At 36.8% G+C, this 26,456-nt stretch overlaps 1 protein-coding gene and 1 long non-coding RNA gene across 6 annotated transcripts in view; both read right to left on the bottom strand.

Moving 5' to 3' along the window:
• The window catches only part of LOC122239595, a 77,660-nt gene that overhangs the window by 20,988 nt on the left and 30,216 nt on the right, over positions 1 to 26,456 (bottom strand). Inside the window, exon 3 of the long non-coding RNA XR_006218826.1 lies at positions 19,482 to 19,626. This is a non-coding gene — a long non-coding RNA (uncharacterized LOC122239595). The remainder of the gene's footprint in view (positions 1 to 19,481; positions 19,627 to 26,456) is intronic.
• Positions 14,214 to 17,961, bottom strand: FSCB (fibrous sheath CABYR binding protein). 5 transcript variants are annotated; one of them, XM_042989614.1, is made up of 2 exons: positions 14,985 to 17,961; positions 14,214 to 14,900 (listed from the first exon to the last, which is right to left on the bottom strand). In XM_042989614.1, the coding sequence occupies exons 1-2, from the start codon at positions 17,749 to 17,751 to the stop codon at positions 14,392 to 14,394; spliced, it is 3,276 nt and encodes a 1,091-aa protein (XP_042845548.1). In that variant the 5' UTR covers positions 17,752 to 17,961; the 3' UTR covers positions 14,214 to 14,391. The 5 variants fall into 5 exon arrangements, with proteins under 5 accessions (XP_042845548.1, XP_042845546.1, XP_042845549.1 ...); XM_042989612.1 differs by having other exon boundaries at positions 14,214 to 14,892; positions 14,977 to 17,961; XM_042989615.1 differs by having other exon boundaries at positions 14,214 to 14,889; positions 14,974 to 17,961.

Raw genomic sequence — 26,456 nt, forward strand, 5'->3', positions numbered from 1 at the left:
AGTATCATATGATGGTCCCCTCTGTATCTGTCCTTCCAACCCTCCTTGTATGAACAAAGACTGATCAATTTTCAGAGGAATGATTTTGCTCTCCCTGTGTTAGCCAGAATTATTGGGACGGTGTGATTTCTGAGCGATTTCCTAGAGTGTTGCTTCCTCCCACCAGGTTGGGAGGTAATAACCACTATCCCAGGAATTCTCAAGAAATTTTTATTACTTAAGCTGAAAAAAAAAAAAAAAACTGGGTGACATTGGGCACCCTCCCAAACTTGCAGTTGGTGTCAGAAATAAGAGTAGTCTCAAGGAATGTGACTTTAAACCTTGTAGTTTGCTAACTCTTGAGTAAAATGACATTGTATCATTTAATTTCATATAAATGACAACTTCTGACTCAGAATTTGCCATTTGTGGTAAAATCTTCAAAAAAATTAAAAAGCAAATCACTGAATCCTTTTTCAGCATTACTATTCTACAAATTGTATGTCCTTATGGCAATGAAGTTACCTAACTTTAAAAATACCTCCAAGTACTTAATGCTTGTTTGGCTGAAGATAGATATGATACTCTAATTTTGTCTAAAGGCCTTACCCTGGGGCGCCTGGGTGGCTCGGTCGGTTAAGCATCCGACTTCGGCTCAGGTCATGATCTCACGGTCCGTGGGTTCGAGCCCCGCATTGGGCTCTGTGCTGACAGCTCAGAGCCTGGAGCCTGTTTCAGATTCTGTGTCTCCCTCTCTCTGTGACCCTCCCCCGTTCATGCTCTGTCTCTGTCTCAAAAATAAATAAACGTTAACAAAAAATTAAAAAAAAAAATAAAGGCCTTACCCACAAAATCTACCAAATATTTAAGATTTTTGCATATTGAAAAGGGTTACACTATCATTGAGGTTTTATTTTTCTATAACATCATGATGAATTAGTACAAATTGCAATATCCAAGCCAGAGTCCTGTGACACCTGACAGATTTCTTTTTAATTCAAAACCACATCCCATCTGCCTCCTTTTTGTGTTTGGAAAGCATTTGATCCCACAAAGATTAATCCTGGGAGTCTATATCATATCCTGAACATCCAGAGAGGCCATAGGATAAAAACTAGGTGGTTGAGCATGCTCTTTTATTTATAAAATAAAGATTTTTAAAGCTTGATTAAATTACCATCAGTGCTCTATCCTTTCTCTGGAACAGTGGTATTCAACTGAGTGTGATTTTACCCCCCAGGAACATTTGGCCATGTCTAGTGACATGCGTTGGTTGTAACAGTTAGGAGGTTGCTACTATTGGCATCTGTTGGGTAGAGGTCAGAGATGCTGATAAACATCCTGCAATGCACAGGGAAGCTTCCAATGACACACAATTGTCCAATCTCAAATGCCAATAATGCTGATGTTGAGAAATCCTGTCCTAGAGAAGTTACAATTTAAGTCAAACTGATTTTTTTTTTGTTCCTGAGATCAGTACAGAATTTCATCTTGGTTCTTTCTAAAGATATCATTATTCTTCCCATATTTAATGGGGAAACCATACCTACAGGTCCAAATCAAACACTCTCCCTTATGTGAAGTAAAATCTGAGGTATTTAAGTTTCACAGGGGCTACATATGGGTATACATTGAAGAAACTGAAAATATCAATTTCTCAAGCTCCTCTTTCAGAAATTCTTAATATGTATGGTTGAGACCTATGAGTCTCTCTCTATGTGTGACCACTCTCCAGATGATTCTAATTAGAAACCCCATTTGAGAACTTCTAACCCAGAGAGCCATGTGGAGGGTTTGTTAAAAATTCAGATTATCAGGCCTACCTGAGAGCCACTGAATCTGAATTTTCAGGGCTAAGACCTGAGAAGTTGTATTTTTAATAAGTCCCCTGATGACTTTTACCATCAGGCACATTTAGGAAACTTTGGCTGAGGGGGTATCTAACTAAAAACTTAGAGTTTGTGATCATCATTTAAAGAGAAAGCAGCATCCTTTCATGAGAATGACATAACTAAAAGAAAAAAAAATGTTAAAAGCTACATTCAGTCTATCATGCTCCAGAGGAGCAGGGATTATTATGTTTTTGGTTACAAGAGAGTTGAAGTCTGACAGAACACCTTGGGAGGAAATGCTTGACCTCTCCTCTGTGAAGCCATTGTCCCTAGAACTGTTGAAGATGTACTTTGTAGAAAGAAATATCATTAGTAACTTTCCCTTTCCATGGATATTGTAGAGGAAATTTTCTCAGCTATTTCTTTTGATACCATGTCCAGAATTTTGAACACTGACATAATGGTCAACAGAGACAGTGAAGAATGGCAAACCAGGACCCATGACATGCTCCATCCTCTGCCACAGTTGGAGGTCTCCAAAATTAGAATTCCCAAGTTACCTCCTTATACATGAGTATAAGAACTCAGCTTTGAAGTGCACTTATGCTAGTATTTCTGACTAAAGCACTTCAGACACAGATTAGCACTGATGAGTATCTAGATAGCTCACTTGTATCAGGCTTCCCATCATCTGATTAAGATCCCATAAGTGAGTCATATCTTAAGCAATGGGCAGGCCAAGTGTTGGGCAGCCACAGAAAACAAACTAATTATCAATAAGCCAACTGTTCTATAAAGCTATAAGAAAAGGCTGCATAAGGGTTGGTACTTAATTCGAAAACAACCACTGCTGGTCTCCAGTATGTGGTCAATCGCAGACTCATGCAATCTCAGTTTAGAAAGGATCTGAACTATCATCTAGCTCAAGTATTCTAGAGGCTCAAATATTCACTACATCAATCAGCTCAGCGATCCAAAATCTGGCTGTGTGATAAATTATCCTGTGGAGTTTAAAAAAATACACATTCTTGGGCCTCTCCGCAGCCTTGTTGCATTAAAATCTCTAGGGGATGATCAAATCTCTACGTTAAGGGTGTACATACTTTGGACAGATTTTTAAATGCCTCATTAAATTGCCATAAAATGATTCCCCATAACTTCCAATCGTTGATTCTAGTTCAATTATCTTAGGCCTGTTCTGGAAGTCCTCTTGTTTCTTAGCTAAATGTCTGTAATATTTCCACTGTCCAATATTTGACATAATATTGAGCCAAGTCCCTAACATCTGTTTGGTTGACCATAAATGTTTTCTGGTTAATATATCACAGCCCAGAAGAAATGTATCTTCTAGTGAAGAGTGGAACATGGCAGGCACCTCTCTCACATTCTAGGTACCATTTCTATTAGTGCGACCTAGCTGTTCCCATTTATGCTTCACATTCTTACCATAGGTACGTCTCGGTCCCTCTTTGCAATCACTTCCTGGTTAACTTCCTCTTCCATTCCCCCACACATACTAGTCAAATTTTAACATTGTATTATATCTCACCTTTCAATCCCCTTACTCTTAGCTCATATCATGCTCATAATCCATGGAGAAAATACATTGTGTCTCCAATCCACCAAATTAACATCCTAAACAACACATACTATGAAATTAATCAAATCAAAACCACACATATCAAAGACCTTACATATTTCAACTTTTAATAATAATATCAAGCACATAAGCAATCAAGAGGCACAGAGAGAAGTCTTGGATACCCTGTATGGCTCCCTAGGCCCTTCCTTTCCATATTGTACAGGAGCCATGTGACCCAGAATAGATGAGGTCTCCTAGTGAGGTTTGTGGATTACCTTATATAATCAGGAGGGTTCAATTATGAAACATCTTTACTTTATACCCCAGATAATTATAGAACTTCTGTGACATTTTACATGAACTATGTCTCATAAATCCATGAATCCCAGATGCATTCCCATAAGCAATTATAAGCCAGGGACAGCTTATAAAGAACATTCCATAGATAAGGATTCTCCTCCTAATAAATATCACCCAAAGGACGAGTTACCATGTTTACTAAGAAGGAGAACAGGTCACCTGCCTTCTTTTCTTTCCCTCAGAAACATTACCCTAGTAATCAGGGCAGAAATGAATCACAGGCCTGATGCTTTAACTCTTTTCTCCCTAACATCTATGCTTACTCCTTACTTATTTCTGTCCTAGAGAAAGAAGTCCTGCTTTGCATTAATCAAGTTCTCTGCATGTTTTTCTCTCAGCCATTCTTTTTCATATGTCTGTTGTAGCTTTATTGTTATTAATATGCCTTTTTTCTCTTTTACATGATATGTAATAGAGCCTTAACATATTCTTATCTACCAGCATCTTCTCCTTACCATATAAAACTACTCATTCACTTCCATTTAAAAACTATTCCTTAATAATTTATTATCCCAGAGATATCAAATATCCTCTCCTCCTTTACTACAGGGAAAATTCTTGATGTTTCCTTAGACCTAAGTGTGACTTACCAGTCACATGAAGCATTTGGGTGTTCCCTGAGCTATAGAAGACATTTTTGTTGCCTACTGAATATCTCCATCTGGGTGTACCAAAAGCACCTAAAAGTCAGATTATCCAAACCTAAAATTGTCATCTCTAATTTCTCTTCCCCAACATATGTTTCTGTGTCTATTTTCCCCTTTTTAGTGAATGGAATACATATATCCTTACATGTCCAAACTGTGAAATCATGTGAAATGTTCCTTTATCCACTGAGATTGGCATCCAGTCAGTGAGTACCATTATTTGTGTGTCTCCATAATAAATCTCAAATCCATTTCCCTTTCACCCCAATAAAAGTGCATTAATTCAAGACTTTATCAGGTGGTTTCAATAACTCAACACCTAAATCAAATCATATCCAGCCTGCTGTTCTTCATATTTTCTCATCATCAAAAGAAAAAGAAATCTCATCAAATCCTAAAATCAGGATGTACTAAGTCTAACATGTTTTTCTAATCTGCTAATTCAGAAACCTCATCAGTAAAGTAAATGAGCCAGTAATATGGTAATATGATTTATTCTGTGACATTACTTGATTATGACATACTACATGATTTCTTTTGGTTTTGTTGTTTTGTTTTTGTTTTTGTTTGCTTTTGTCTCTATGCCAGTTCTCACCATAGCCATAAAGTCTTTCTAATCATCAATTCCCATGGCGACAGTTAAAACAAGCTTTAAGGGGAAAATATCAAAATTGGTTTGAAATTCCAAATACATAATTTGGGTTGGCCCAACTATGCATGCAAATTGCAAATATCTCTCTAGCAAAGCCAAAAGTGACAATTTCTCATCACTGAAATTATGTTGTTTAATTCTGGAGTCTAGTTTTCAAAATTTTCTTAACAGTTCCTGAGCTTGGGAACTTGGGAGCTTGGTCAAACCCAGTTTATGTTCTTTTACTGAAATAGTAAAATATGTTCATTAAGGGAAATGTGGTAAATAGAAAAGTAAAAAAAGACACTCATGATCTCAAACTCAAACATAACCATTATATGAGTCAAGATTCTCCAGAGAAACAGAATCAATAAGAGATATTTATATAATACTCCTTACTTAGTTATTTATTTATATAATACTTTTTGTCATGAATGTATATAAATACATATGTAATGTATGTATATGTATATAATTTTAAGGAATTGCCTTCCACAACTATAGGAACTGCCAAATCCAAAATCCATACGGTAGACTGGCAGTCTGGAAACTCAGACAAGCATTGATGTTTCAGTCTCAAGACAAAATTTCCTCACCAGGAAACCTCTATTTTTGCTCATAAGCCCTTCAACTGATTGGATGAGGCTCACCTACATCATCCAGGGTAATCTTGACTTAATGTCACCTTGTAGCTATTATCCACATCTTAAAAATATCAACACAGCAACAGTCAAATACTTAAATCTAAATACTTAGTTAAATAACCCAGTTATTTATAAGTTGGTACTATTGCCTAACCAAATTAACAATAATATTGGCTATCACAGCCATAAAACAATTCCTTGTCTTTTTTTTTCTAGGCATAAGTAGGAATGCACATGTGAGTCCTGTGATAAAACCTAATAAAAAGAAAAGCATCTCAAAAGAAATTTCTTGTGTCAAATTAAAGAGTCGTGCCAATAGCCAAGAGTTTATATTAATGTTTTTTAATTTCACTTTTATGCTATTATAAAAGGAGACTCCAACACCTTCACATTCTCAGAGATGTATTTTGTTTGCCAGTTTGGTTATGTGTAGTTGGCTTCATAATAACTCTTGGGATGATCTGGGAATTGTATCTGGTTGATGGTCTTAGAAGTATCTCTTATGACCTGAAGAGTAACTTCAAATTCTCTTTTCAAGACTCATTCTTGGAGTTCTGCTGAAGGAGATAAAAATTTCTACCCAACCTACTTCTCCCATGTAGCTACATGACACTCTAAGATAATGGAGCATATTTTGATTTATAATACCAAAATATGCTCAAAGCAAAGGATTTTTCCCACTTCTCCATCTTATCCCTGTTTCCTGTCTTTTCTTCTAGAACTGCACTTCTCAGGATGCAATGTGACAACATAAGTGTTCCTGTCTTTCATAGCTAGCTAGTCATGTTCTCAAAATTGGTTTTGTCTCAGGTGCAAATAAAACTATACTGATGGAGATGAAAAACATTCTGGCTATTTCAAAATTGGTGTACCTTTACAGTGGAAAGATATCTATCAGTCATACAAGTGTATATTTTGAGTAAGCCATCTGAGAAATCTGACTGGGGAGATAGATATAAACCATCAGATGATATAGATGGGATTTGAGCCACAAGATTAAATGAGCTCACTAAGGAAGTGAATGTAGGAGAGGAAAGAAAGAGAAAAGAAGAGACAGAAACAGAACTCTGGGTTTCTTCAGCATTAGGAGGCTGGGAGATGGGGAGAAATCAGCAAAGAGTAATTAGTCAATAAAATAGGAGGAAAGCATCCCAGAAGCAAAGAATGATGATAATTCAAGGAAGGAAGAATATCTAATGCAAATGATCAACGGTGTTAAATTGTGTTACTGGACCAAATGAGGATGAGTGTTACCTACTGGATTTGTCAGTGACTACTTCCCTTTGCCAGAGCAGTTTCAGTGGAGCTATAGGAGTGAAAGCCTGTTTAGAACAGATTTGAGAGGCGACACCGGGGTGGCTCAGTCGTTTAGCATCTGACTCTTAATTTTGGCTCAGGTCATGACTCCAGGGTCCTGGGATTGAGCGCTGTGTCCAGCCTGTATGGAGCCCCACATCAAGCCCCATATTGAGCCTCACATCTGTGGGGAGCCTCCTTGGGAATTCTTTCTCTCTCTCCCTCTGCTCCCCCCCCCTGTTTGCATGCTGCCTCACTCTCTCTCAAATAAAAATTAAAAAAATAAAAATAAAAAAAAGAACAGATTTGAGAGAATGGGACAGAGACTAATTGAGTATAGAACTTGCTGTCAATGAAAGCCAAGAAATGGAGCAGTAGCTTAAAGAGAAAGTATGAAGAGGAGGTCTGTTTATTTGCTTATTTAAGATAGGTAAAAATAAAAAGCATGTTTGAAAGCTAATGAGAATGAGTAGAAACTTTGATGAAACTTGATGAAACACTGATGATGCAGGAGGAAAGGGAGAGATTTACTAAATTGTATCATTGAGTAGGCAGGAAGGAATACAATCATGGGCCTGAGATGCTCCATCCTCCAGAAAGAGACACAGGGTGACAGGGGCACCAGCAAGGACGATTCTGCCTATCAGGGAAGCTTCTTATTCTTGGTGAGAATGAAACTCCCTTCCTCCACCCTAAAGGCACCTGGCAGCCCATCCAGGGAAAGCTCCTCTTTCCTCCCTCAGGTGGCTTCATCACAAATCAGTAGAAATTCCAAAGAAAAGAGCAGACCAAAATAGCACCACAAAGTCTTTGAAAATTAAATTTTCATTGGAACCATAGCCCATAAAAGCAGTCCAGGACCTGTATGCTAAACCAAAGCAAAGTAACTGCCAGCTAAAATAAAAACTTTAAATATGACCCGAACTCTCTAGGGAACAAATGACTAAAACACAATGGACAAATAAGAGGCAGTTGTAGCATAACAATCATTGCCAGGTATGGTAAGAACTTAAATAGAAAAAGAAATGTCACAAGAAAGGAAGTATGCAAGTAATACAAGTAATGATGATGAGAGAAGGAACAAGCATTTTTGCTGATTGTGTACTAGGTACCATTCAAAGAACTTAATATGGATAAACTATTTTGTTACAACAATTCTATTGGTTAGGTGTTATGCTTATCATTCTTATTTTTCAGATGAGTAAATGAGGCACAGAGAAGTTAACTAACCCAAAATAGCTAATCAGCTCATAAGTTAGGGAGTTGGGATTTGCTAACTGGCAGTCATGATTTTAACCTTCATTTTATACCACTACCCCATACTTAATAAGGGTGATATAAAGTAGGTTATAGTAGATGTAAAGGGTCATGACTATCATTTTAAGGAATTTAAGGAATATAATATGTTTTCTGTAAGCAAATGACTGCATGAGCAGATGTATATTATAAAATAAACACCTCTGACAATAAAGGAAAGATTATTTAGAAGAAGAAAGACTAAAATAGGGAAAGCACATAATAGCCACAGTAAACCAAGCAAAGAATATTAAGGATCTAAACTTGACAAGTGACAAAGTTACTGATGAGAGGATATTACCAGGGATAAAAGGAGTCTTTATCAAGAAGACAATTATGCAGTTAATACCAAAGCTTCAAGATACATGAAGCAAAAACTGATAGAACTTCAGGGAGAAATCGACAAATCCGCAAGTATAGTCAGGGATTTCAGCATACCTCTCTTAATAATCTAGAGAACAAGTGGATAGAAAATCAGTAATAATATAGAAGTAAACAACACTATCAACCAATTGTTGATTCTAAAACTGACATTTATAGAACCCTCCAACCAAAAACAATAGAATATTTTAGAACACAGAGCACTTACCAAAATAGGTCATATGCTAGACTATGAAACAAACCTCAATAAATTGAAAAGGTCAAATCAAACTAAGTATATTTTATGACAAAAACATAATTAAATTAAAAACCAATAGCAAAAATAAATCTGGAAAATTCCCAAATATTTAGAAATCAAATAACACATTGGCGAGTAACTCATATATCAAATAATAAATCAAAAACAAAATTATAAAACATTTGAACTGAATGACAATGAAAGCACAGGTTATTGGAATTTATGGAATGCAGCTAAAACATTGCTGAGACAAATGTGTAACACTAAAAGACCACATTTGAAAAGAAATAAAAAGTAAATCAACGGCATCAGATTCCATCTGTTAAAAAACAAACTAGAAAAAGTACATAAAGAAGTAGAAGTAAGCAGAAAGATAGAAATAATAAAGATGAGAGAAGTCAATGAATTTTCTTTTGAAATAAATAGGGACATAAATGAAACTGAGGGTTGATTATTTGAAAGATCAGTAAAACTGAATGAACCTCAAGCCAGACTGATTTGAAAAAGGAGAGAAAGAAAGAGACTGAGAGAGAAAACAGTTACCAATATTTATTGATATAAGGTACCAATAATTATACCTTAATTACAAACAGAATATCAATAAAGATACTATGGACATAAAAAAGATTTTTAAAAAATTGTTATAACGCATACCAAGCACAGCACAATACAATCAGGCAGGAACTCCCCAACCCCAAGTTCTTCAGGAGTAAAGAGTTTGAACCACATATCTAGTTCCCCACCTTTTAAGACTGCTACCAAAGGATTGGGTCCCTAAATTATCTACTTCTGAAAGCCAACAAGATTTGCACTCATTAGTCACAGAGGACCATAACAAACAAAAAATGGGTGTTAGTCATATAATCATCTCAATAGATGCAGAAAAAGCATTTGACAAAATGAACATTCTTTCATGATAAAAACTATAAGCCAATTGGATATGGAAGGAACTTAACTTACCATAATAAAGGCCACACGTGACAAGCCCACAGCTGACATCATACTCAAAGGTAAAAAGCTGAAAGCTTTCCCTCTAAGATCAGGAGCAAGACAGGATTCCCATTCTTGCCACTTTTATTCAACATAGCACTGGAAGTCCTAGCCAGAGTAATTAGGTATGAAAAAGATATGAAAGTCATCCAAATTAGAATGGAAGAAGTAAAATTGTCTCTATTTACAGTGATGTATTTTAAATAGAAAACCCTACAGATTTCTGTTCTACTGGGTTTTTTTTTGTTGTTGTTGTTTTGTTTGAAGTCATACCATGCACTTTTTCTGACCACAACACTATGAAACTAGAAGTTAACTACAATAAAAAAAAATTGGCAAAAGCTAGAACTAATAAATGAATTCAGTAAAGTCCCAGGATACAAAATCAACATATATAAATCTATTGCATTTCCACATACCAATAATGAAACAGCAGAAAGAGAAATTAAATTACTACCCAAAGCAATTTACACATTTAATGCAATCTCTATCAAAATAACAATAGCATTTTTCACAGAGCTAGAACAAACAATCCTAAAATTTGTATAGAACCACAAAAGATCCCAAATGGCCAAAGCAATCTTGAAAAAGAAAAGCAGAGCTGGAGGCATCACAATTCCGAACATCAAGTTATATTACAAAACTGCAGTAATCAAAACAGTATGGTATTTAGCATTAAAAAAAAGACACAGATCAATAGAACAGAATAGAAAACCCAGAAAAAAGCCCACAATTATATGGCCAATTCATCTTTGACAACACAGGAAAAAAATATCCAATGGGAAAAAGACTGTCTCTTCAGCAAATAGCGTTGGGAAAACTGGACAGCAAAATGCAAAAGAATGAAACTGGACAACTTTCTTTCACCATACACAAAAATAAATTCAAAATGGATTAAAGACCTGAGACAGGAAACCGTAAAAATCCTTGAAGAAAGCACAGGCAGTAATTTCTCTGACATTGGCCATAGCAACATTTTTCTAGATATGTCTCCTGAGGCAAGGGAAACAAAAGCAAAAATAAATTAATGGAACTGAATAAAATAAAAAACTTCTGCACAGTGAAGGAAACAATCAACAAAACCAAAAGGCAACCCTAAAAAAAGGAGAAGATATATGCAAATGACATATTCAATAAAGGGTTAGTATCCAACAATATATAAAAAACTTACAAAACTCAGCACCCAAAGGAATGAATAATCCAACTTTTAAAAATGGGCAGAGGGGCACCTGGGTGGCTCAGTCGGTTAAGTGTCCGACTTCAGCTCAAGTCATGATCTCGCAGTTCATGAGTTTGAGACCCGTGTTGGACTCTGGGCTGACAGCTCAGAGCCTGGAGCCTGTTTCGGATTCTGTGTGTCCCTCTTTCTCTGACCCTCCCCCGCTGTACTCTCTCTCTCTCTCTCTCTCTCTCAAAAATAAATAAACATTAAAAAAAATTTTTTTTAATGGGCAGAAAACATGAACAGATATTTCTCCAAATAAGACATTACAGATGGCCAACAGACACATGAAAAGATGCTCAACATCACTTATCAAGGAACTGTAAATCAAAACTACAAGATATCACCTCACAACTGTCAGAATGCCTAAAATCAACAACACAAAAAAACAAGTATTGGAGGGGCGCCTGGGTGGCTCAGTCGGTTAAGCATCCTACTTCAGCTCAGGTCATGATCTCAGGGTCTGTGAGTTCGAGCCCCCCGTCGGGCTCTGCACTGACAGCTCAGAGCCTGGAGCCTGTTTCAGATTCTGTGTCTCCCTCTCTCTCTGACCCTCCCCTGTTCATGCTCTGTCTCTCTCTGTCTCAAAAATAAATAAACGTTAAAAAAAAAACAAGTATTGGAGAGGATGTGCAGGAAGGGGAACCCTCTTGCACTGTTGGTAGGAATGCAAACTGGTGCAGCCACTGTGGAACACAGTATGGAGGCTCCTCAAAAAGTTAAAAATAGAACTATCCCGTGATCCAGCAACTGCACTACTATTTATCCAAAGAATATAAAAATACTAACTTGATTGTTATAGCATTATTTACAATAACCAAATTATGGAAACAGCCCAAGTGTCCATAAATTGATGAATGGATAAAGAAGATGTATACACACACACACACACACACACACACACACAAATACACACACTATGGAATATTATTCAGCCATAAAAAAGAATGAAATCTTGCCACTTGCAATGACATGGATGGAGCCAGACAGTATTATACTAAGTGAAATAAGTCCACCAGAAAAAGACAAATATCATATGATTTCACTCATATATGGAATTTAAGAAACAAAACAAATGAGCAAAGGGGAAAAAAGAGACAGAGAGACAAACCAAGAAACTGACTCTTAACTATAGAGAACAAACTGATGGTTACCAGCAGGAAGGGGAGTGAAGGGATGGATTAAACAGGTGATGGGGATTAAGGAGTGCACTTGTCATGATGAGCGCCTCGTCATATACGGATGTGTTGAATCACTATATTGTACACCTGAAACTGATATTACATTATATGTTAACTAATAAATTTAAATAAAAACCTTAAAAACCTTCAAATTTAGAAAAGAGTTTCACTGGATTTTAAGCATCTCAGAAAACAAAATAAAAAGGACTTGGAAATAACAAAATAAGCAACCCTCATTCAAGTATTCTAGAATGTTTCTCAACCTCATATCTAGCACATATTTAAAAAGATTTCACTTACAAAAACTTATAAAATTATTTTAAAAAAACACTTAAAAAGATCACATGCTCTTGTCACACACTGTACAGACGTAATGAAGAATGTGAGAAATATCCAACAATTATAGGGCATCAAATTTTATCAAAGTCTGGAATCATCAATCTAGAGTTTTTGCTAAACAGAAAAATATACTAACCAAATTAAACTTTTTGAGAGAATCATCTCATTATTTCAGCATGTAGCAACTGAATTATAGCTAAAGAAAATATTTTCCCAAAAGTTGTCATAACCATAAAAACCGTGATGTCCTTTATTAACAGATATCTTATAATAACCTATAATTGCTCTTTAAAAATGTGAATAGATTAAACAGTATTCCTCCCTTATCCACAGAGGATACCTTCAAAGAGCTCCAGCGAATGCCTGAAATCATGGGTAGTACCAAGTGCTATGTGTACTGCATTTTCCTATGCATACATACCTATGATAAAGCTTAACTTATAAATAAGTCACAGTAAGAGATTAACAACAAAAACAAATAATAAAATTGAATAATTATAACAATATCCTATAATAAAATTTATGTGCGTGTGATCTCTCCCTCCCAAATATCTTGTTGTACTGTATTCAACTCTTCTCCTTGTGATGTTGTGAGGTGATAAAATGCCTACATGATGAGATGTAGTCAACCTGACAGGTCAGGTGAAGGCATTGTGACACAGCATTAGGCTACTATTGACCTTCAAGGGAGGGTACATCAGAAAGAAGATATTCTTCTGGACCACAGTTGGCCATGGGTAAGTGAAACTATGGAAAGCAAAACTGAAGGGGTGCCTGGATGGCTCAGTCAGTTAAGCACCTGACTTCAGCTCAGGTCATGATCCCACATCTCATGGGTTCAAGCCCTACTTCAGGCTCATGCTGACAGCTTGGAGCCTAGAGACTGTTAGGCTCTCTGTGTCTCCTCTCTCTCTGCACCTCCCCTGCTCACACTCTGTATCTCTCTCTCTTAGAAATAAATAAACATTTAAAAAAATTTTAATGTGGATAAGGGGAGAGTACTGTACTACAACTAGTAATTCAATACTCTTCACAACAAGTTCAAAGTACAAAAAACAAGCCAAGCTTCTAAAGGACTCACCACATTCTAAGTTGAAATGAAATTAAAAGTAGAAATATACCCTTGAGGCTAAGTATATTTTTCTTTATGTTTACATGCCTTTTAAAATACTTTATCCAGGTTATCTTCATTAAAATTAAGGCTTTTATAAAGGATTTAAGTTCCCCGATCCAGATATGGGACTGTAAAATATGCAAGATAGGGATGAAAACAGGAAAGGAACACTTGTCTCAGAAGGAATCAAATAGAAAGAGAATTAGAGATATGGGGTATTATAATGAAGAGAAAAAAACACATACCTTTAGCTGTGTGACAAACTCAAGGAATTTAAAGTAGATGAGAGAACTACAGCAAAGAAAATGCCTTTTCCACTACAAGCTACATATAGTGAAAATAAAATATAGCTGTAGAGTATACTTTACCCTTTTCAATAAGGTTTATTATAGAAATGATATTTTAAGTAATTATTTCAATCATCAACTTCATTTCTAAATGGGTATTTCATATATGCTATGTTTGAATGAAAATAACATAGTAATTTTAAACCACTAGTTTTTATTGTTCATTTTCCAGCCAGCAGTCCACATCTTGGGATTCCCTTTTAGGTATTTACTTCCAGATACCTATACTTTTCTTAAGTGTGCATGTCCAGAAGCCTGTAGCTTCTGATTGCTAGCTTAGTTAAGAGCTAATTAGAGCTGAGGAAGAGGCCTCTATTCTAGTTGTACATGGATGACACCCTCTATTTCAAAGGTAGGAACCTGTTCTTTCTTGATGTTAGACAAATCTTCAGGGACAGGATCCAGTTCCAAAGGCTCTTCGAGTTTTTGCTGATCTTCCAAAACCTTTGATTCTAATTTTATCCCTGGGACATCAGTCTGGAGATTTTGATATTCAGTAGACACATGGTCTACGAGAGCCTCATATGCAGCAGTTTGTTCAGATGGTGGAATAAGGTCATTTTCTATAGAGATTGGTGTAATAAAGTCCTCCTTGGCTTCTGGAAACTGTTTGTCAACAGAGACCATTTCTAAAGTAGTGTCTTCAGTTGATGGAGACCGAAGTTCAGCAGAGGCCTCCTCAGCTGATGGAGACCAAATTTCATATGAGGTATTTTCTTCAGGGGCCTCCTCAGCTGGTAGAGACTGAACTTCAGCTGGGGCCTCAGTTGGTGGAGCCAGAACTTCATATGGGGCCTCCTCTGCAGGGGCCTCCTCAGCTGGTAGAGACTGAACTTCAGCTGGGGCCTCAGTTGGTGGAGCCAGAACTTCATATGGGGCCTCCTCTGCAGGGGCCTCCTCAGCTGGTGGAGACTGAACTTCAGCTGGAGCCTCTTCTGCAGGGACCTCCTCAGCTAGTGGAGAATTAACTTCAGCTGGGGCCTCCTCTGCAGGGGACTCCTCAGCTGGTGGAGACTGAACTTCAGCTGGAGCCTCCCCTGCAGGGGTCTCCTCAGCTGGTGGAAACTGAACCTCAGCTCGGGCCTCTTCTACAGGGGCCTCCTCAGCTGGTGGAGAAGAAACTTCAACTTGGGCCTCAGCTGGTGGAGACTGAAGTTCAGCTGGGGCCTCCTCTTCAGGGCCCTCCTCAGCTGGTAGAGACTGAACTTCAGCTGAGGCCTCCTCTGTAGGGGTCTCCTCAGCTGGTAGAGACTGATCTTCAGCTGGGGCCTCCTCTGCAGGGGTCTCCTCAGCTGGTGGAGACTGAACTGCAGCTGGGGCCTCCTCTGCAGGGGCCTCCTCAGCTGGTAGAGACTGAACTTCAGCTGGGGCCTCTTCTGCAGGGGCCTCCTCAGCTGGTGGAGACTGAACTTCAGATGGGGCCTCCTCTGCAGGGGACTCCTCAGCTGGTGGAGACTGATCTTCATCTGGGGCCTCCTCTGCAGGGGCCTCCTCAGCTGGTGGAGACTGAACTGCAGCTGGGGCCTCCTCTGCAGGGGCCTCCTCAGCTGGTAGAGACTGAACTTCAGCTGGGGCCTCTTCTGCAGGGGCCTCCTCAGCTGGTGGAGACTGAACTTCAGATGGGGCCTCCTCTGCAGGGGACTCCTCAGCTGGTGGAGACTGATCTTCATCTGGGGCCTCCTCTGCAGGGGCCTCCTCAGCTGGTGGAGACTGAACTTCAGCTGGGGCCTCTTCTGCAGGGACCTCCTCAGCTAGTGGAGAATGAACTTCAGCTGGGGCCTCTTCTGCAGGGGCCTGTTCAGCTGGTGGAGACTGATCTTCAGCTGGGGCCTCCTCTGCAGGGGCCTCCTCAGCTTGTAGAGACTGAACTTCAGCTGGGGCCTCCTCTGCAGGGGCCTCTTCAGCTGGTGGAGACTGAACTTTAGGTGGGGTCTCTTCTGCAGGGACCTCCTCAGCTAGTGGAGAATGAACTTCAGCTGGGGCCACTTCTGCAGGGGCCTCTTCAGCTGGTGGAGACTGAACTTCAGCTGGGGCCTCTTCTGCAGGGACCTCCTCGGCTAGTGGAGAATGAACTTCAGCTGGGGCCTCCTCTGCAGGGGCCTCTTCAGCTGGTGGAGACTGAACTTCAGCTGGGGCCTCTTCTGCAGGGACCTCCTCGGCTAGTGGAGAATGAACTTCAGCTGGGGCCACCTCTGCAGGGGCCTCTTCAGCTGGTGGAGACTGAACTTCACCTGGGGCCTCTTCTGCAGGGACCTCCTCGGCTAGTGGAGAATGAACTTCAGCTGGGGCCACTTCTGCAGGGGCCTCTTCAGCTGGTGGAGACTGAACTTCAGCTGGGGCCTCCTCTGCAGGGGCCTCTTCAGCTGGTAGAGACTGAACTTCAGCTGGGGCCTCCTCTGCAGGGGCCTCTTCAGCTGGTGGAGACTGAACTTTAGGTGGGGTCTCTTCTGCAGGGACCTCCTCGGCTAGTGGAGAATGAACTTCAGCTGGGGCCTCCTCTGCAGGGGCCTCCTCAGCTAGCGGAGAATGAACTTCAGCTGGGGCCTCTTCTGTAGGGGCCTCCACAGCTGATAGAGGCTCTTCTGAAAAAGCCTCTTCAGCAGAGATAGACTCCACTTTAGCAGGGGCCTCTTCTTCAGGAGTCTCCTCATCTGGGAAAGGCTGTACAGGAGCTTCTTCAACTTTTGGAGGCTGAACCTCAGCAGGAGGCCCTTCTGAAAGAGCCTCTTCACCCAGGGTTGGCTGTACTTTGGCAGGGCCCTTTTCTGCTGGAGCCTCCTCAATTTGTGGAGGCTGAAGTTCAGTAGTGGACTTTCCTGCAATAATGTCCACAGCTGGTATAGGTTGCACTTCAGCAGAGACCTCCTCTGCAATGGGAGGCTGGACCTCACCCAGAACGTACTGCTCATCTTCTAAAGGTACCAAACTACCTTTTTTGCTTTGCTGACTAAATGAAGATCTGCTAATACCTACCTGCCTAATTGCTTCATCTCTACTTGTTGAGGGTTGCAATTCAGGATGTTCACTAATGAAAATCTTCCCTGAGGATTTACGTTTCTGCACAACTTCATTTGACTTTGAAAAAGAGCTATCTGGCCTACCAATTACCACTATTTCTGATTCACTAAAGTATGTCTGCTGTTCTCTGTCCACTGTTTCTTTTTGAGGAATGTTCATCATTGTCCAGTCTCCAGTACAACTGGTCTGCTGAGATCTGTCTATTTTGAATTGAATTGAGTGTCTGCTTGTCAGAATTTCTACTTCCTGAACACTTTCTGGAAATTCAGGGACTGCTTCTCCAAGAGCAGCTGGCATTTCTTCAGGTACCACTGTTTCACCAACTGGTTTGATTTCTTCTTTTTTCTCTTCTACAACAGTGTCTGTTTGCAGAGATTTATCAGTCATATCCTGTACATGCTTTCTCTTTGTCCAAGTTTGCTGAAGTTGAGAAGATAATCTGAAAGACTCACAGTTGACTTTACTTCCAGGAATGTTACCAATACTAAGGGTAGCTTTAGGGCCAGATGATTGTGATATAGGCAAATTTTTCTTTTTCTCTGTCACTTCGGTCTGCTGGGATTTATCTACCATTGGTTGACTGGGTCGTCTTCTCTTTCGAATTTCTTGCCTCCCTGCTGAGATAGGCTGATCAGGTTCATCACTTTCTTCCATTTCTAAGACTGGTGAATTTCAAATGTATTAATCTTCAAGTAATTAATCATCAGGAATCACAAATATACCAGATAGGTAAGTTTGCCTTTCTTCATTAAATGTTGTTATGTTTAGCTACCTTAGAAAAAAGTAACTCATAAATTGTTGCATTCTGTACTACACCCTTGTTGGATCCCACCTTACTCAGTAAGCATCTTTCTTGCTTAGTCTCTCACATGACTGAATCTCACTTCTAGAAGTTTCCCTTAATGGTCTATGACATCACAGCCAATTCTCTCTACAAGCTTCCATTGGTGGTATTCCAAGCACTTTTTAACTTGGTATAGACACTCATAGATAATGGCTGCAAGTGAGAGAGCTACTACTTGAAACATCAAGTTGAAAAAAGCATTTGTCTATCAGAGGAACGTCAAGCAAACTCCAGTAATGCTGCTTCTTAATAGTTGAAGGTGATGCTTTTGAACTTTTAATTCTATTCTTTTCATCCTACTATCAAAGACAGTTATAATACAGAACTCAGAATGCTGCAGCCTATTTTCAATTGTTGGAGAAAGCAACTTATACGTGTGTATATGCTTATATGACTTAAAGAAAATGAATATTGTATGAGAAACTTGAATTCTGAAGTCCATATTCATGTAAAGTCCTTTCCTATGTCTTTAGCACTCAGTAACTACAAGAGCCTACTATCTATCCAGCATCTATCTATCTATCTATCTATGTAGCATATTTGCATTCTCAGACAACTTGAGATATTTTTATTTTCAACTACTTCAGAAAATAGCTCCACCCAAAGCTTTCCAACTAAAGAATGTTAACTCTAAAGATATGCCAAGTGAAATAAAATGCATTTTTTAAATATATAAGCTACTGAATAACCACGTAGGAATAAATTCCCTAGTGAAGAGGAAAACCTTAAAATGAAGCCTTGAAAAAGAGGAAACCCAGGTAAGCAAATTGTAAATGGTATTATAATAGATTTAGAATGTAAATAAAACCTTAACTTACACATCATGCAAAAATTTTATTAGCAAGATTAAGATTTATCAAAAGATGTGCAAAAGCACATTACTTTAGTCTACCAAAAGTTAAAGAGGAGAAAACAAACTTTAATGTTTATTTATTTTTGAGACAGAGAGAGACAGAGCATGAATAGGGGAGGGGCAGAGAGAAAGGGAGACACAAAATCTGAAAGAGGCTCCAGGCTCTGAGCTATCAGCACAGAGCCTGACGCGGGGCTCTATCTCATGGACCGTGAGATCATGACGTAAGCCGAAGTCGGATGCTTAACCGACCAAGCCACCCAGGCACCCCAGCAAACTTTAAAAATGTAGTCAAAGGACAAAGAAATAAACATATCTAAACAATCATTATGACTTGATTATCTAAATGTTTTTAAATTTCTTTATCCCCCTAGGAAATACAAAAAAGGTCATCGAATAATTATCCTTGTTTGATATGCATTATTCATAATTATAGCTAGGCTATCTTAGCCAAATCAACACTTTTCAAATTCTTTGATCAGCTCCATAAACCAAACTCAGTCTCTTGGCAGGGATCAGTGAATATTTGTTTAGTGTAATTGGACAACTGTGATTTAAACCGTGTTGCTTGCCCTACATCTCAACTTGCTCTGTCTTACTTTTTGTCTATGCTGCTGTGCTATGTTATATCTTTCTAAGAATTAATAAAGTGAAGTAAAACAATAGTCATTTTACAAAAGAACTGACCTAGGTTCTCATCAGACCTGCTATAGTTTGAAAATTAGGTTATCAACTGCTTTGTGGTCTGGTGATCTTCTCAATTCCATCTGTCATTTTGTACTCAAGTTTCTGACACTCTATGGAGTATCTTCAAAGTCCATTTTGGGTTGTTCTATAACAAGAAATACAAATGAAAACCACAATGAGATACCACGTCACACCTGTCAGAATGGCTAAAATTAACAATTGAGGAAACAATAGAAGTTGGTGAGGATGTGCAGAAAGGGGAATCCTCTTACACTGTTGGTGGAAATGCAAACTGGTGCAGCCACTCTGGAAAACAGTATAGAGTTTCCTCAAAAAGATAAAATAGAACTACCCTAGAACCCAGAAAATGCACTACTAGGTATTTATCCAAAGGATACAAAATACTAATTCAAAGGAACACATACACCCCGATGTATGTAACAGCACTATTAACAATAGCCAAATTCTGGAAAGAGCCCAAATATCCATTGGGTGATGAGTGGATAAAGAAGATATGATATATATACAATGGAATATTACTTAGCCATAGGAATGAAATTTTTCCATTTGCAACAATGTGTATGGAACTAGAGTGTATTATGCTAAGCAAAATGAGTCAGAGAAAGACAAATACCATAGGATTTCACTAGCATGTGGAATTTAAGAAACCAAACAGATGAACATAGGGGAAGGGAAGGATAAGTAAGATAAAAACAGAGAGGGAAGCAAACCATAAGACTTTCAACTATAGAGAACAAACTGAGGGTTGATGGAGGGGTGTGGGCAGGGGATGGGCTAAATGGGTGATGACATTAAGGAGGACACTTGTTTTGATGAGCACTGTGTATTATGTGTAAGTGATGAATCAGTAAATTTTATTCCTGAAACCAATACTACCTATATGTAATTAATTGAATTTAAATAAAAACTTGGAAGAAAAAAAAAAAGAAATGTCAAAACTAACATTGTATTTAATTGGATTATGTAATTGCATGTATTGGATTAATTTTGCTGCCTCAATTTAAATAAGATTTTACCAAATTTTCCATAGACATAAACTGAATTTTCAATATCAGATAAATTCGCAATTTCCAACTATTTGATATTTATGTTTTCCCCTCTAAAAAATAATAAGGAATTTGATCAATCTTACATACCAACCTATCATAGTAAACTGCCTTTGTCACTAACTTATTTATAGAAACAAATTAGCATGCCAAAAAAATCTAAAATTTACTTCAGATTCAAATGGAATTATGAGGAATTTCATTAAACAGTTTCTCATTATATATATATTTTTTAAGTTTATTTATTTTGAGAGAGAGAACAAGTGGGGGAGGGGCAGAGAGAGAAAGAGAGAGGGAATCCCAAGCAGGCACACAGGGCTCAAACTCATGAACCATGAAATTAAAAGTCTGACACTTAACCAACTGAGCCACCCAGGCAGCCCTCATTAGATTTCTTAAATCCACAAATGTTCCTTTTTCTATGCTGATCAACTTAATTAATCATTATTCAAACTATCTTGTCAATTTACGGTTTGGCATTTTACCCTTTGTTCTAGAAATATAACATGATTCATTTCTCTCCCATTTACTTGGTTCACATCTGTTATGGATTGAATTGTATACCCTAAAAAAGCATGTTGAAGTCATTAGCTCTAATACTGTAAATGTGACCCCATTTGGAAATAGGGTCTTTGCAAATATAATCAGGTTAAGTTGTCCTTATAAAAACAGAAGTTTGTGAGTGGGGGAGACACAGAGGGAAGATGTCCATGTGGAGATGGAGACAGAGATTTGTGTTATGCTGCCACAAAGCAAAGAATACCTAGGGCTACCAGAAGTTAAAAGTAGTGAAGAATTCCCTCCTACAGGCTTCAGAGGGAGCATGGCTCTGCCAATGATTTGGGACTTCAAGCCTCTAGAACTGTGAGAGAATAAATTTCTGTTGCTTTAATCCAGTGTGTGGTACTTTCTTACAGCAGCTCTAGGAAACTAACACAACATTCTTTCAGAGCCCGTATTTCTGACTTCTGCTTCGAATGTTGTACTTCGAACTCTTTCTCAATCTCTAGGGCTAGTTTCTTTATTTCTCCTTCAGGTCTGGCATTTGGTTTCATACACTATTTGACTCATTTCCATAATCATAAAAGCAGAGGGATTTTCTGAAAAGCTTGTACCTGATGATTTGCACTTAATGTTACCAAAAACAAATTTGCCAAGTGGCACTTAACTTCATTTTTTATTATAATAACTTCAAAAGCTATGATTTAGAGGTGGCAGAGATGCTTCAAATCAATAAAACTAAATATCTAAACTATGACCTATATTGCTTTGTTCTGAGTAGATCAAATAAGATGAATTCTGAAAAATGCCCATTAGATATATAATAACTACAAGATTATTGGTAATTTTAGTTAAGAGCAATTTCAGTGGAAGGATGGGGATAGAAGCCATAAAATTCTAAAATCTCTGTGGATTAAAAATAAAATTAAAGTACAATGAAAATCTAGGGAAAATAGGTACAAAGTATCTCATAGACAAAGAGCTGTATTTAATATACTACAAGATTTTAGAAATCAGTACAAAGGTAACAATAAAAAACATAAAAAAAGGACATGAATAGAAAATTGATAGAAGTAAAATAAGTGACCAATTAACATATAAAAGAGATCAAAGTCTCTTCTAAAATTAAAATTAAAATACCACTGTAACATTAGCAAAGATTCATTTTAAAGATAATGCCCCCCAAAAGTGAGAGTAGTATTAAATAGATAGCTTCATACATTGCTGGCAGAAGTTTGAATTGATACAAACTTTATTCTGGATAATTTGAAGGTAGATATCAAATGTTTCTAAAATGTGTGTCATTTGCCAACAATTCCACTTCCAATTCTACTTAATTTTGGAAATAATTATTTCCTCAAGAAGTATTTATTGAGCATCTATCTATTCTAGGGACAGTTGCCAGGTGTTGAAGAAACAAGAATACCAAAAGACATTGTTTCTTGTCCTTGTGAATCTCACAATCCACTGGGAGAAACTGAATACACAAATTTAAAAGTTGTGGAAAATACTGTTAAGTGGTGAAGAGAAAATTTACTTTACCCGGAGTAGTAGGACAAAAAGGGTTTTATAGGAGAGAGCATCCAACTGAGAAAGTATCCAAGGGAGTAACAATAGGAAGAAAATCCTAGAAACTAAAAAAAAAAAAAAAAAAAAAATTCCACTGTGGCAAGAGGAAAGGCTAAGTGAGCAAAGGAAATCATTCATTATAATGTGCTTGAAGAAGTAGATGAGGGACTGATGATGCACTGACATGCAGACTCTAAAAAGAATTGTTATTTTAGATATAGCAATTATAAATATTTATGTACCCAACATCAGGATACCTAAATATACAAAGAAAATATTAAGAGATCTGAAGGGACAAATAGACAGCAATACAATAAAAGTAGGGAACTTGATTACTCCACTTTCATTCATGGATAGTCCAAACAGAAAATTAATAAGAAACTTGAACTTGAACTACACTTTAGATCAGATGGATTTCACAGACAGATATAAAACATTCCCTCCAACAGCAGGAAAATATTCTTTTCTAGCACAGACAAAACATTCTCCAGAATAGATCACACGTTGTCTGACAAAACTAGTTTTTATAACATTTAAGAAAATTAAAATAATATCAAGCATCTTTGCTAACCAAAATGATATGAAACTAGAAATCAATTACAAGAAGATAACAAGAAAATTCATAAATATATGCGTGTTAATCAACATACTGCTGACCAACTTATAGGTCAAAGAGGAAATCAAAAGAAAAATAAAAAATATCTTGAGACAAATGAAATGGAAACACACTTTAGCAAAACTTAAGAGATGAAGCAAATGTGGTTCAAAGAGGGAAGCTTATAGTAATAAATGCCTACATTTTAAAAAAGGAAAAGTATCAAATAAATAACTTTACACCTCAAGGAACTAGAAAAAGAACAAACTAAATCTAAAGATAGAAGAAGGAAGGAATAGCAAAGATCAGAGCAGAAGTAAATGTAATAAAGACTAGAAAGACAGTAGGAAAAATTAATGAAACTGAGATAATTTTTTTTTAAAAGATAAAGTTGACACATCTGTTTCTTGTCTCAAAAAAAAGACAAGACAAAATTAAAATTAGAAATGAAAGAGAAGACATAACAACTTATACAAAGGAATAAAAATCTTGGATCATAAAAAAAACTATTATGAACAATTAACACCAACAAATTGGATAACTTAGAAGAAATGAATACATTCCTAGAAAATTAGGACCTACTAAGATTGAATCATGAAGAAATAGAAAATCTGAACAAACCAATAACAATGAGATTAAATCAGTAATCAAAAACTGCCAGCAGAGAAAATCCTCCAAAAAAATTAAAGAGAACAATTCCAAATGCAATTTATGAACCCAGCATCACCTGACACCAAAGTCTGACAAGGACCCTATAAGAAGTAAAAGTTACAGGCCAATATCTCTGATGAACACACATGTAGAAATTCTCAACCAAATGTTACCAAACTGTATTCAATAATGCATTAAAAGGATAATACACCATGATCAAGTGGGATTAATCTCTGGGATGCAAAGGATAGTTCAGCATACACAAATCTATGAATGTGACATACCACACTAATAAAACAAAGGATAAATTACATAATTATCTCAATAGATACAGAAAAAGTATTTAACAAAATTAAATATCCTTTCATGATAAAAACATTCAACAAATTAAGTATAGATGGAAAGTACCTCAACATTATAAACCATCTATGATAAGCCCATGGCTAACATCATACTTAACAATAAAAAGCTGAAAGCTGTTCTTCTGAGATCAGGAAAAAGACAAACACGCCTACTATCACCCTTTCTATCTAACATATTACTAGTACTGGTTAGAGTCATTAAGCAAGAAAAAGAAATAAAAGGCATCCAAGTCAAAAAGGAAGAGTTAAAACTGACTCTGTTTGCAGATGACATATAGAAAACCCAAAGACTCTACCAAAAAAAACTATTAGAATGAACAAATTCAATAAAGTTGCAAAATCAACATACAAATATTAGTTGCATTCCTATATACTAACAAACTATCAGAAAAAGAAATTAAGGCAACCTCTTTTATAACAATATTAAAAATAATTAAATACTTTTAATTATTTAAATTTATAATTAATTTAATTAATACTTAAATCATTATTAAATATAATTAATTAAATTAACGATTAAATAATAATTAATTCATTCATTTAAATGATTAAATAAATTTAACCAAAGAGGTAAAAGATCTGGACACTGAAAACTATAAGATATTGATGAAAAAATTGGAGAGGACACAAATAAATGCAAAGATAGCCCATGTTCATGGAGGAATTAATATTGTTAAAATGCCCATAATGGCCAAATCCATCTACAGATTCAATATAATTCCTCTCAAAATTCTAATAGTATTTTTCACAGAAATAGAAAAAAAAAATCTTAAAATTCATATGGAACCACAAAAGACCCAGAATAGCCAAAGCAATCTTAACAAAGATGAACAAATGTGGAGGCATCACACTTCCTGATTTCAAACTACACTATAAAGCTATAGTAATCAAATAATATGGTATTGGCATAAAAACAGATACATAGATTAGTGAAACAAAATAGAGAGCCCAGAAGTAAGCCCATAGATAAATTATCAATTAGGTTTTGATGAAGTTACCAAGAATACACAACAGGCAATGGATAGTCTCTTTAATAAATTGTGTTGGGAAAAGTGGTTTGTCACATGAAAAGAATTAAATTGGACTCATATCTTACAAACATTACACTCACAAAAATTAACTTGAAAAGGATTAAAGATGAACATAGGACCTATAATCATAAAACTCCTTTAAAAAAATAAGGGTAAATTCTTTGACATGGGTTTGCCAATGATTTTTTTTCTTTGGATTTGACACCAAAAGCAAAGGCAAAGAAAGAAAAAATAAACAAATGGAGTTACATCAAATAAAGCTTCTGCACAAGAAAAGAAACTATCAACAAAATGTAAAGGGAAGCTATGTAATGGGAGAAAATATTGCAAACCATTTATATAATAAAGGATTAATATCTAAATTATAAAAAGAACAAATACAAATACAACTCAATAGCCAAAAAATAGAAAAAAAAAAAAACCACAATAACACTGTGAAAAAAATGAGCAAAGAACCTGAATAAACATTTTTCAAAAGAAGACATACAAATGGTCAATAGGTATATGAAAAGCCTCTAGACATCACTAATCATCAGGGAAATGCAAATCAAAACCACAGTGAGATATTACTTCACATGCGTTAGGATGTCTATTATCAAAAAGACAAGAGCTAGCAAATACTGGTAAGGACATAGAGAAAGGGAACTCTTATACAATGTTGGGAATGTTAACTAGCACAGCCATTATGAAAATAGTATAGAGTTTTCTCAAGAAATTAAAAATAGAACTACCATGTGATACATTAATCTCATTTCTGGGTATAGATCCAAAGGAAACAAAATCACTTTATCTTGAAGAGATATCTACATTCCATGTTCATTTCACCATTATACACAATAGCTAAGATATGGAGACAACCTGTGTTCCATCAGTGTGGATAAAGAAAATGTGTGTGTGTGTGTGTGTGTGTGTGTGTGTGTGTGTGTGTGTGTGTGTTTTAAAAAAAAAAAAGGAAGTCCTGCCAATTGTGAAAACATGAATAAACCTGGAGGACCAAATGCTAAGTGGAATAAACCAGACAGGAAAAAATAAAAACTGCAAGGTATCACTTATATTTGGAATCTTAAAAAAAAAAAAAGTTTGAACTCATACAAGAGAGAGTAGAGTTGTGTTTACCAGGGGTTGGGTAGTTGGGATAATGGAGAGAGGTTGGTAAAAGGATACAAACTTTTAGTTATAAGATAAATAAAGTCTGAGGT

The sequence above is a fragment of the Panthera tigris genome, chromosome B3 (assembly GCF_018350195.1).
Source record: "Panthera tigris isolate Pti1 chromosome B3, P.tigris_Pti1_mat1.1, whole genome shotgun sequence".
Taxonomy (NCBI): Eukaryota; Metazoa; Chordata; class Mammalia; order Carnivora; family Felidae; genus Panthera; species Panthera tigris.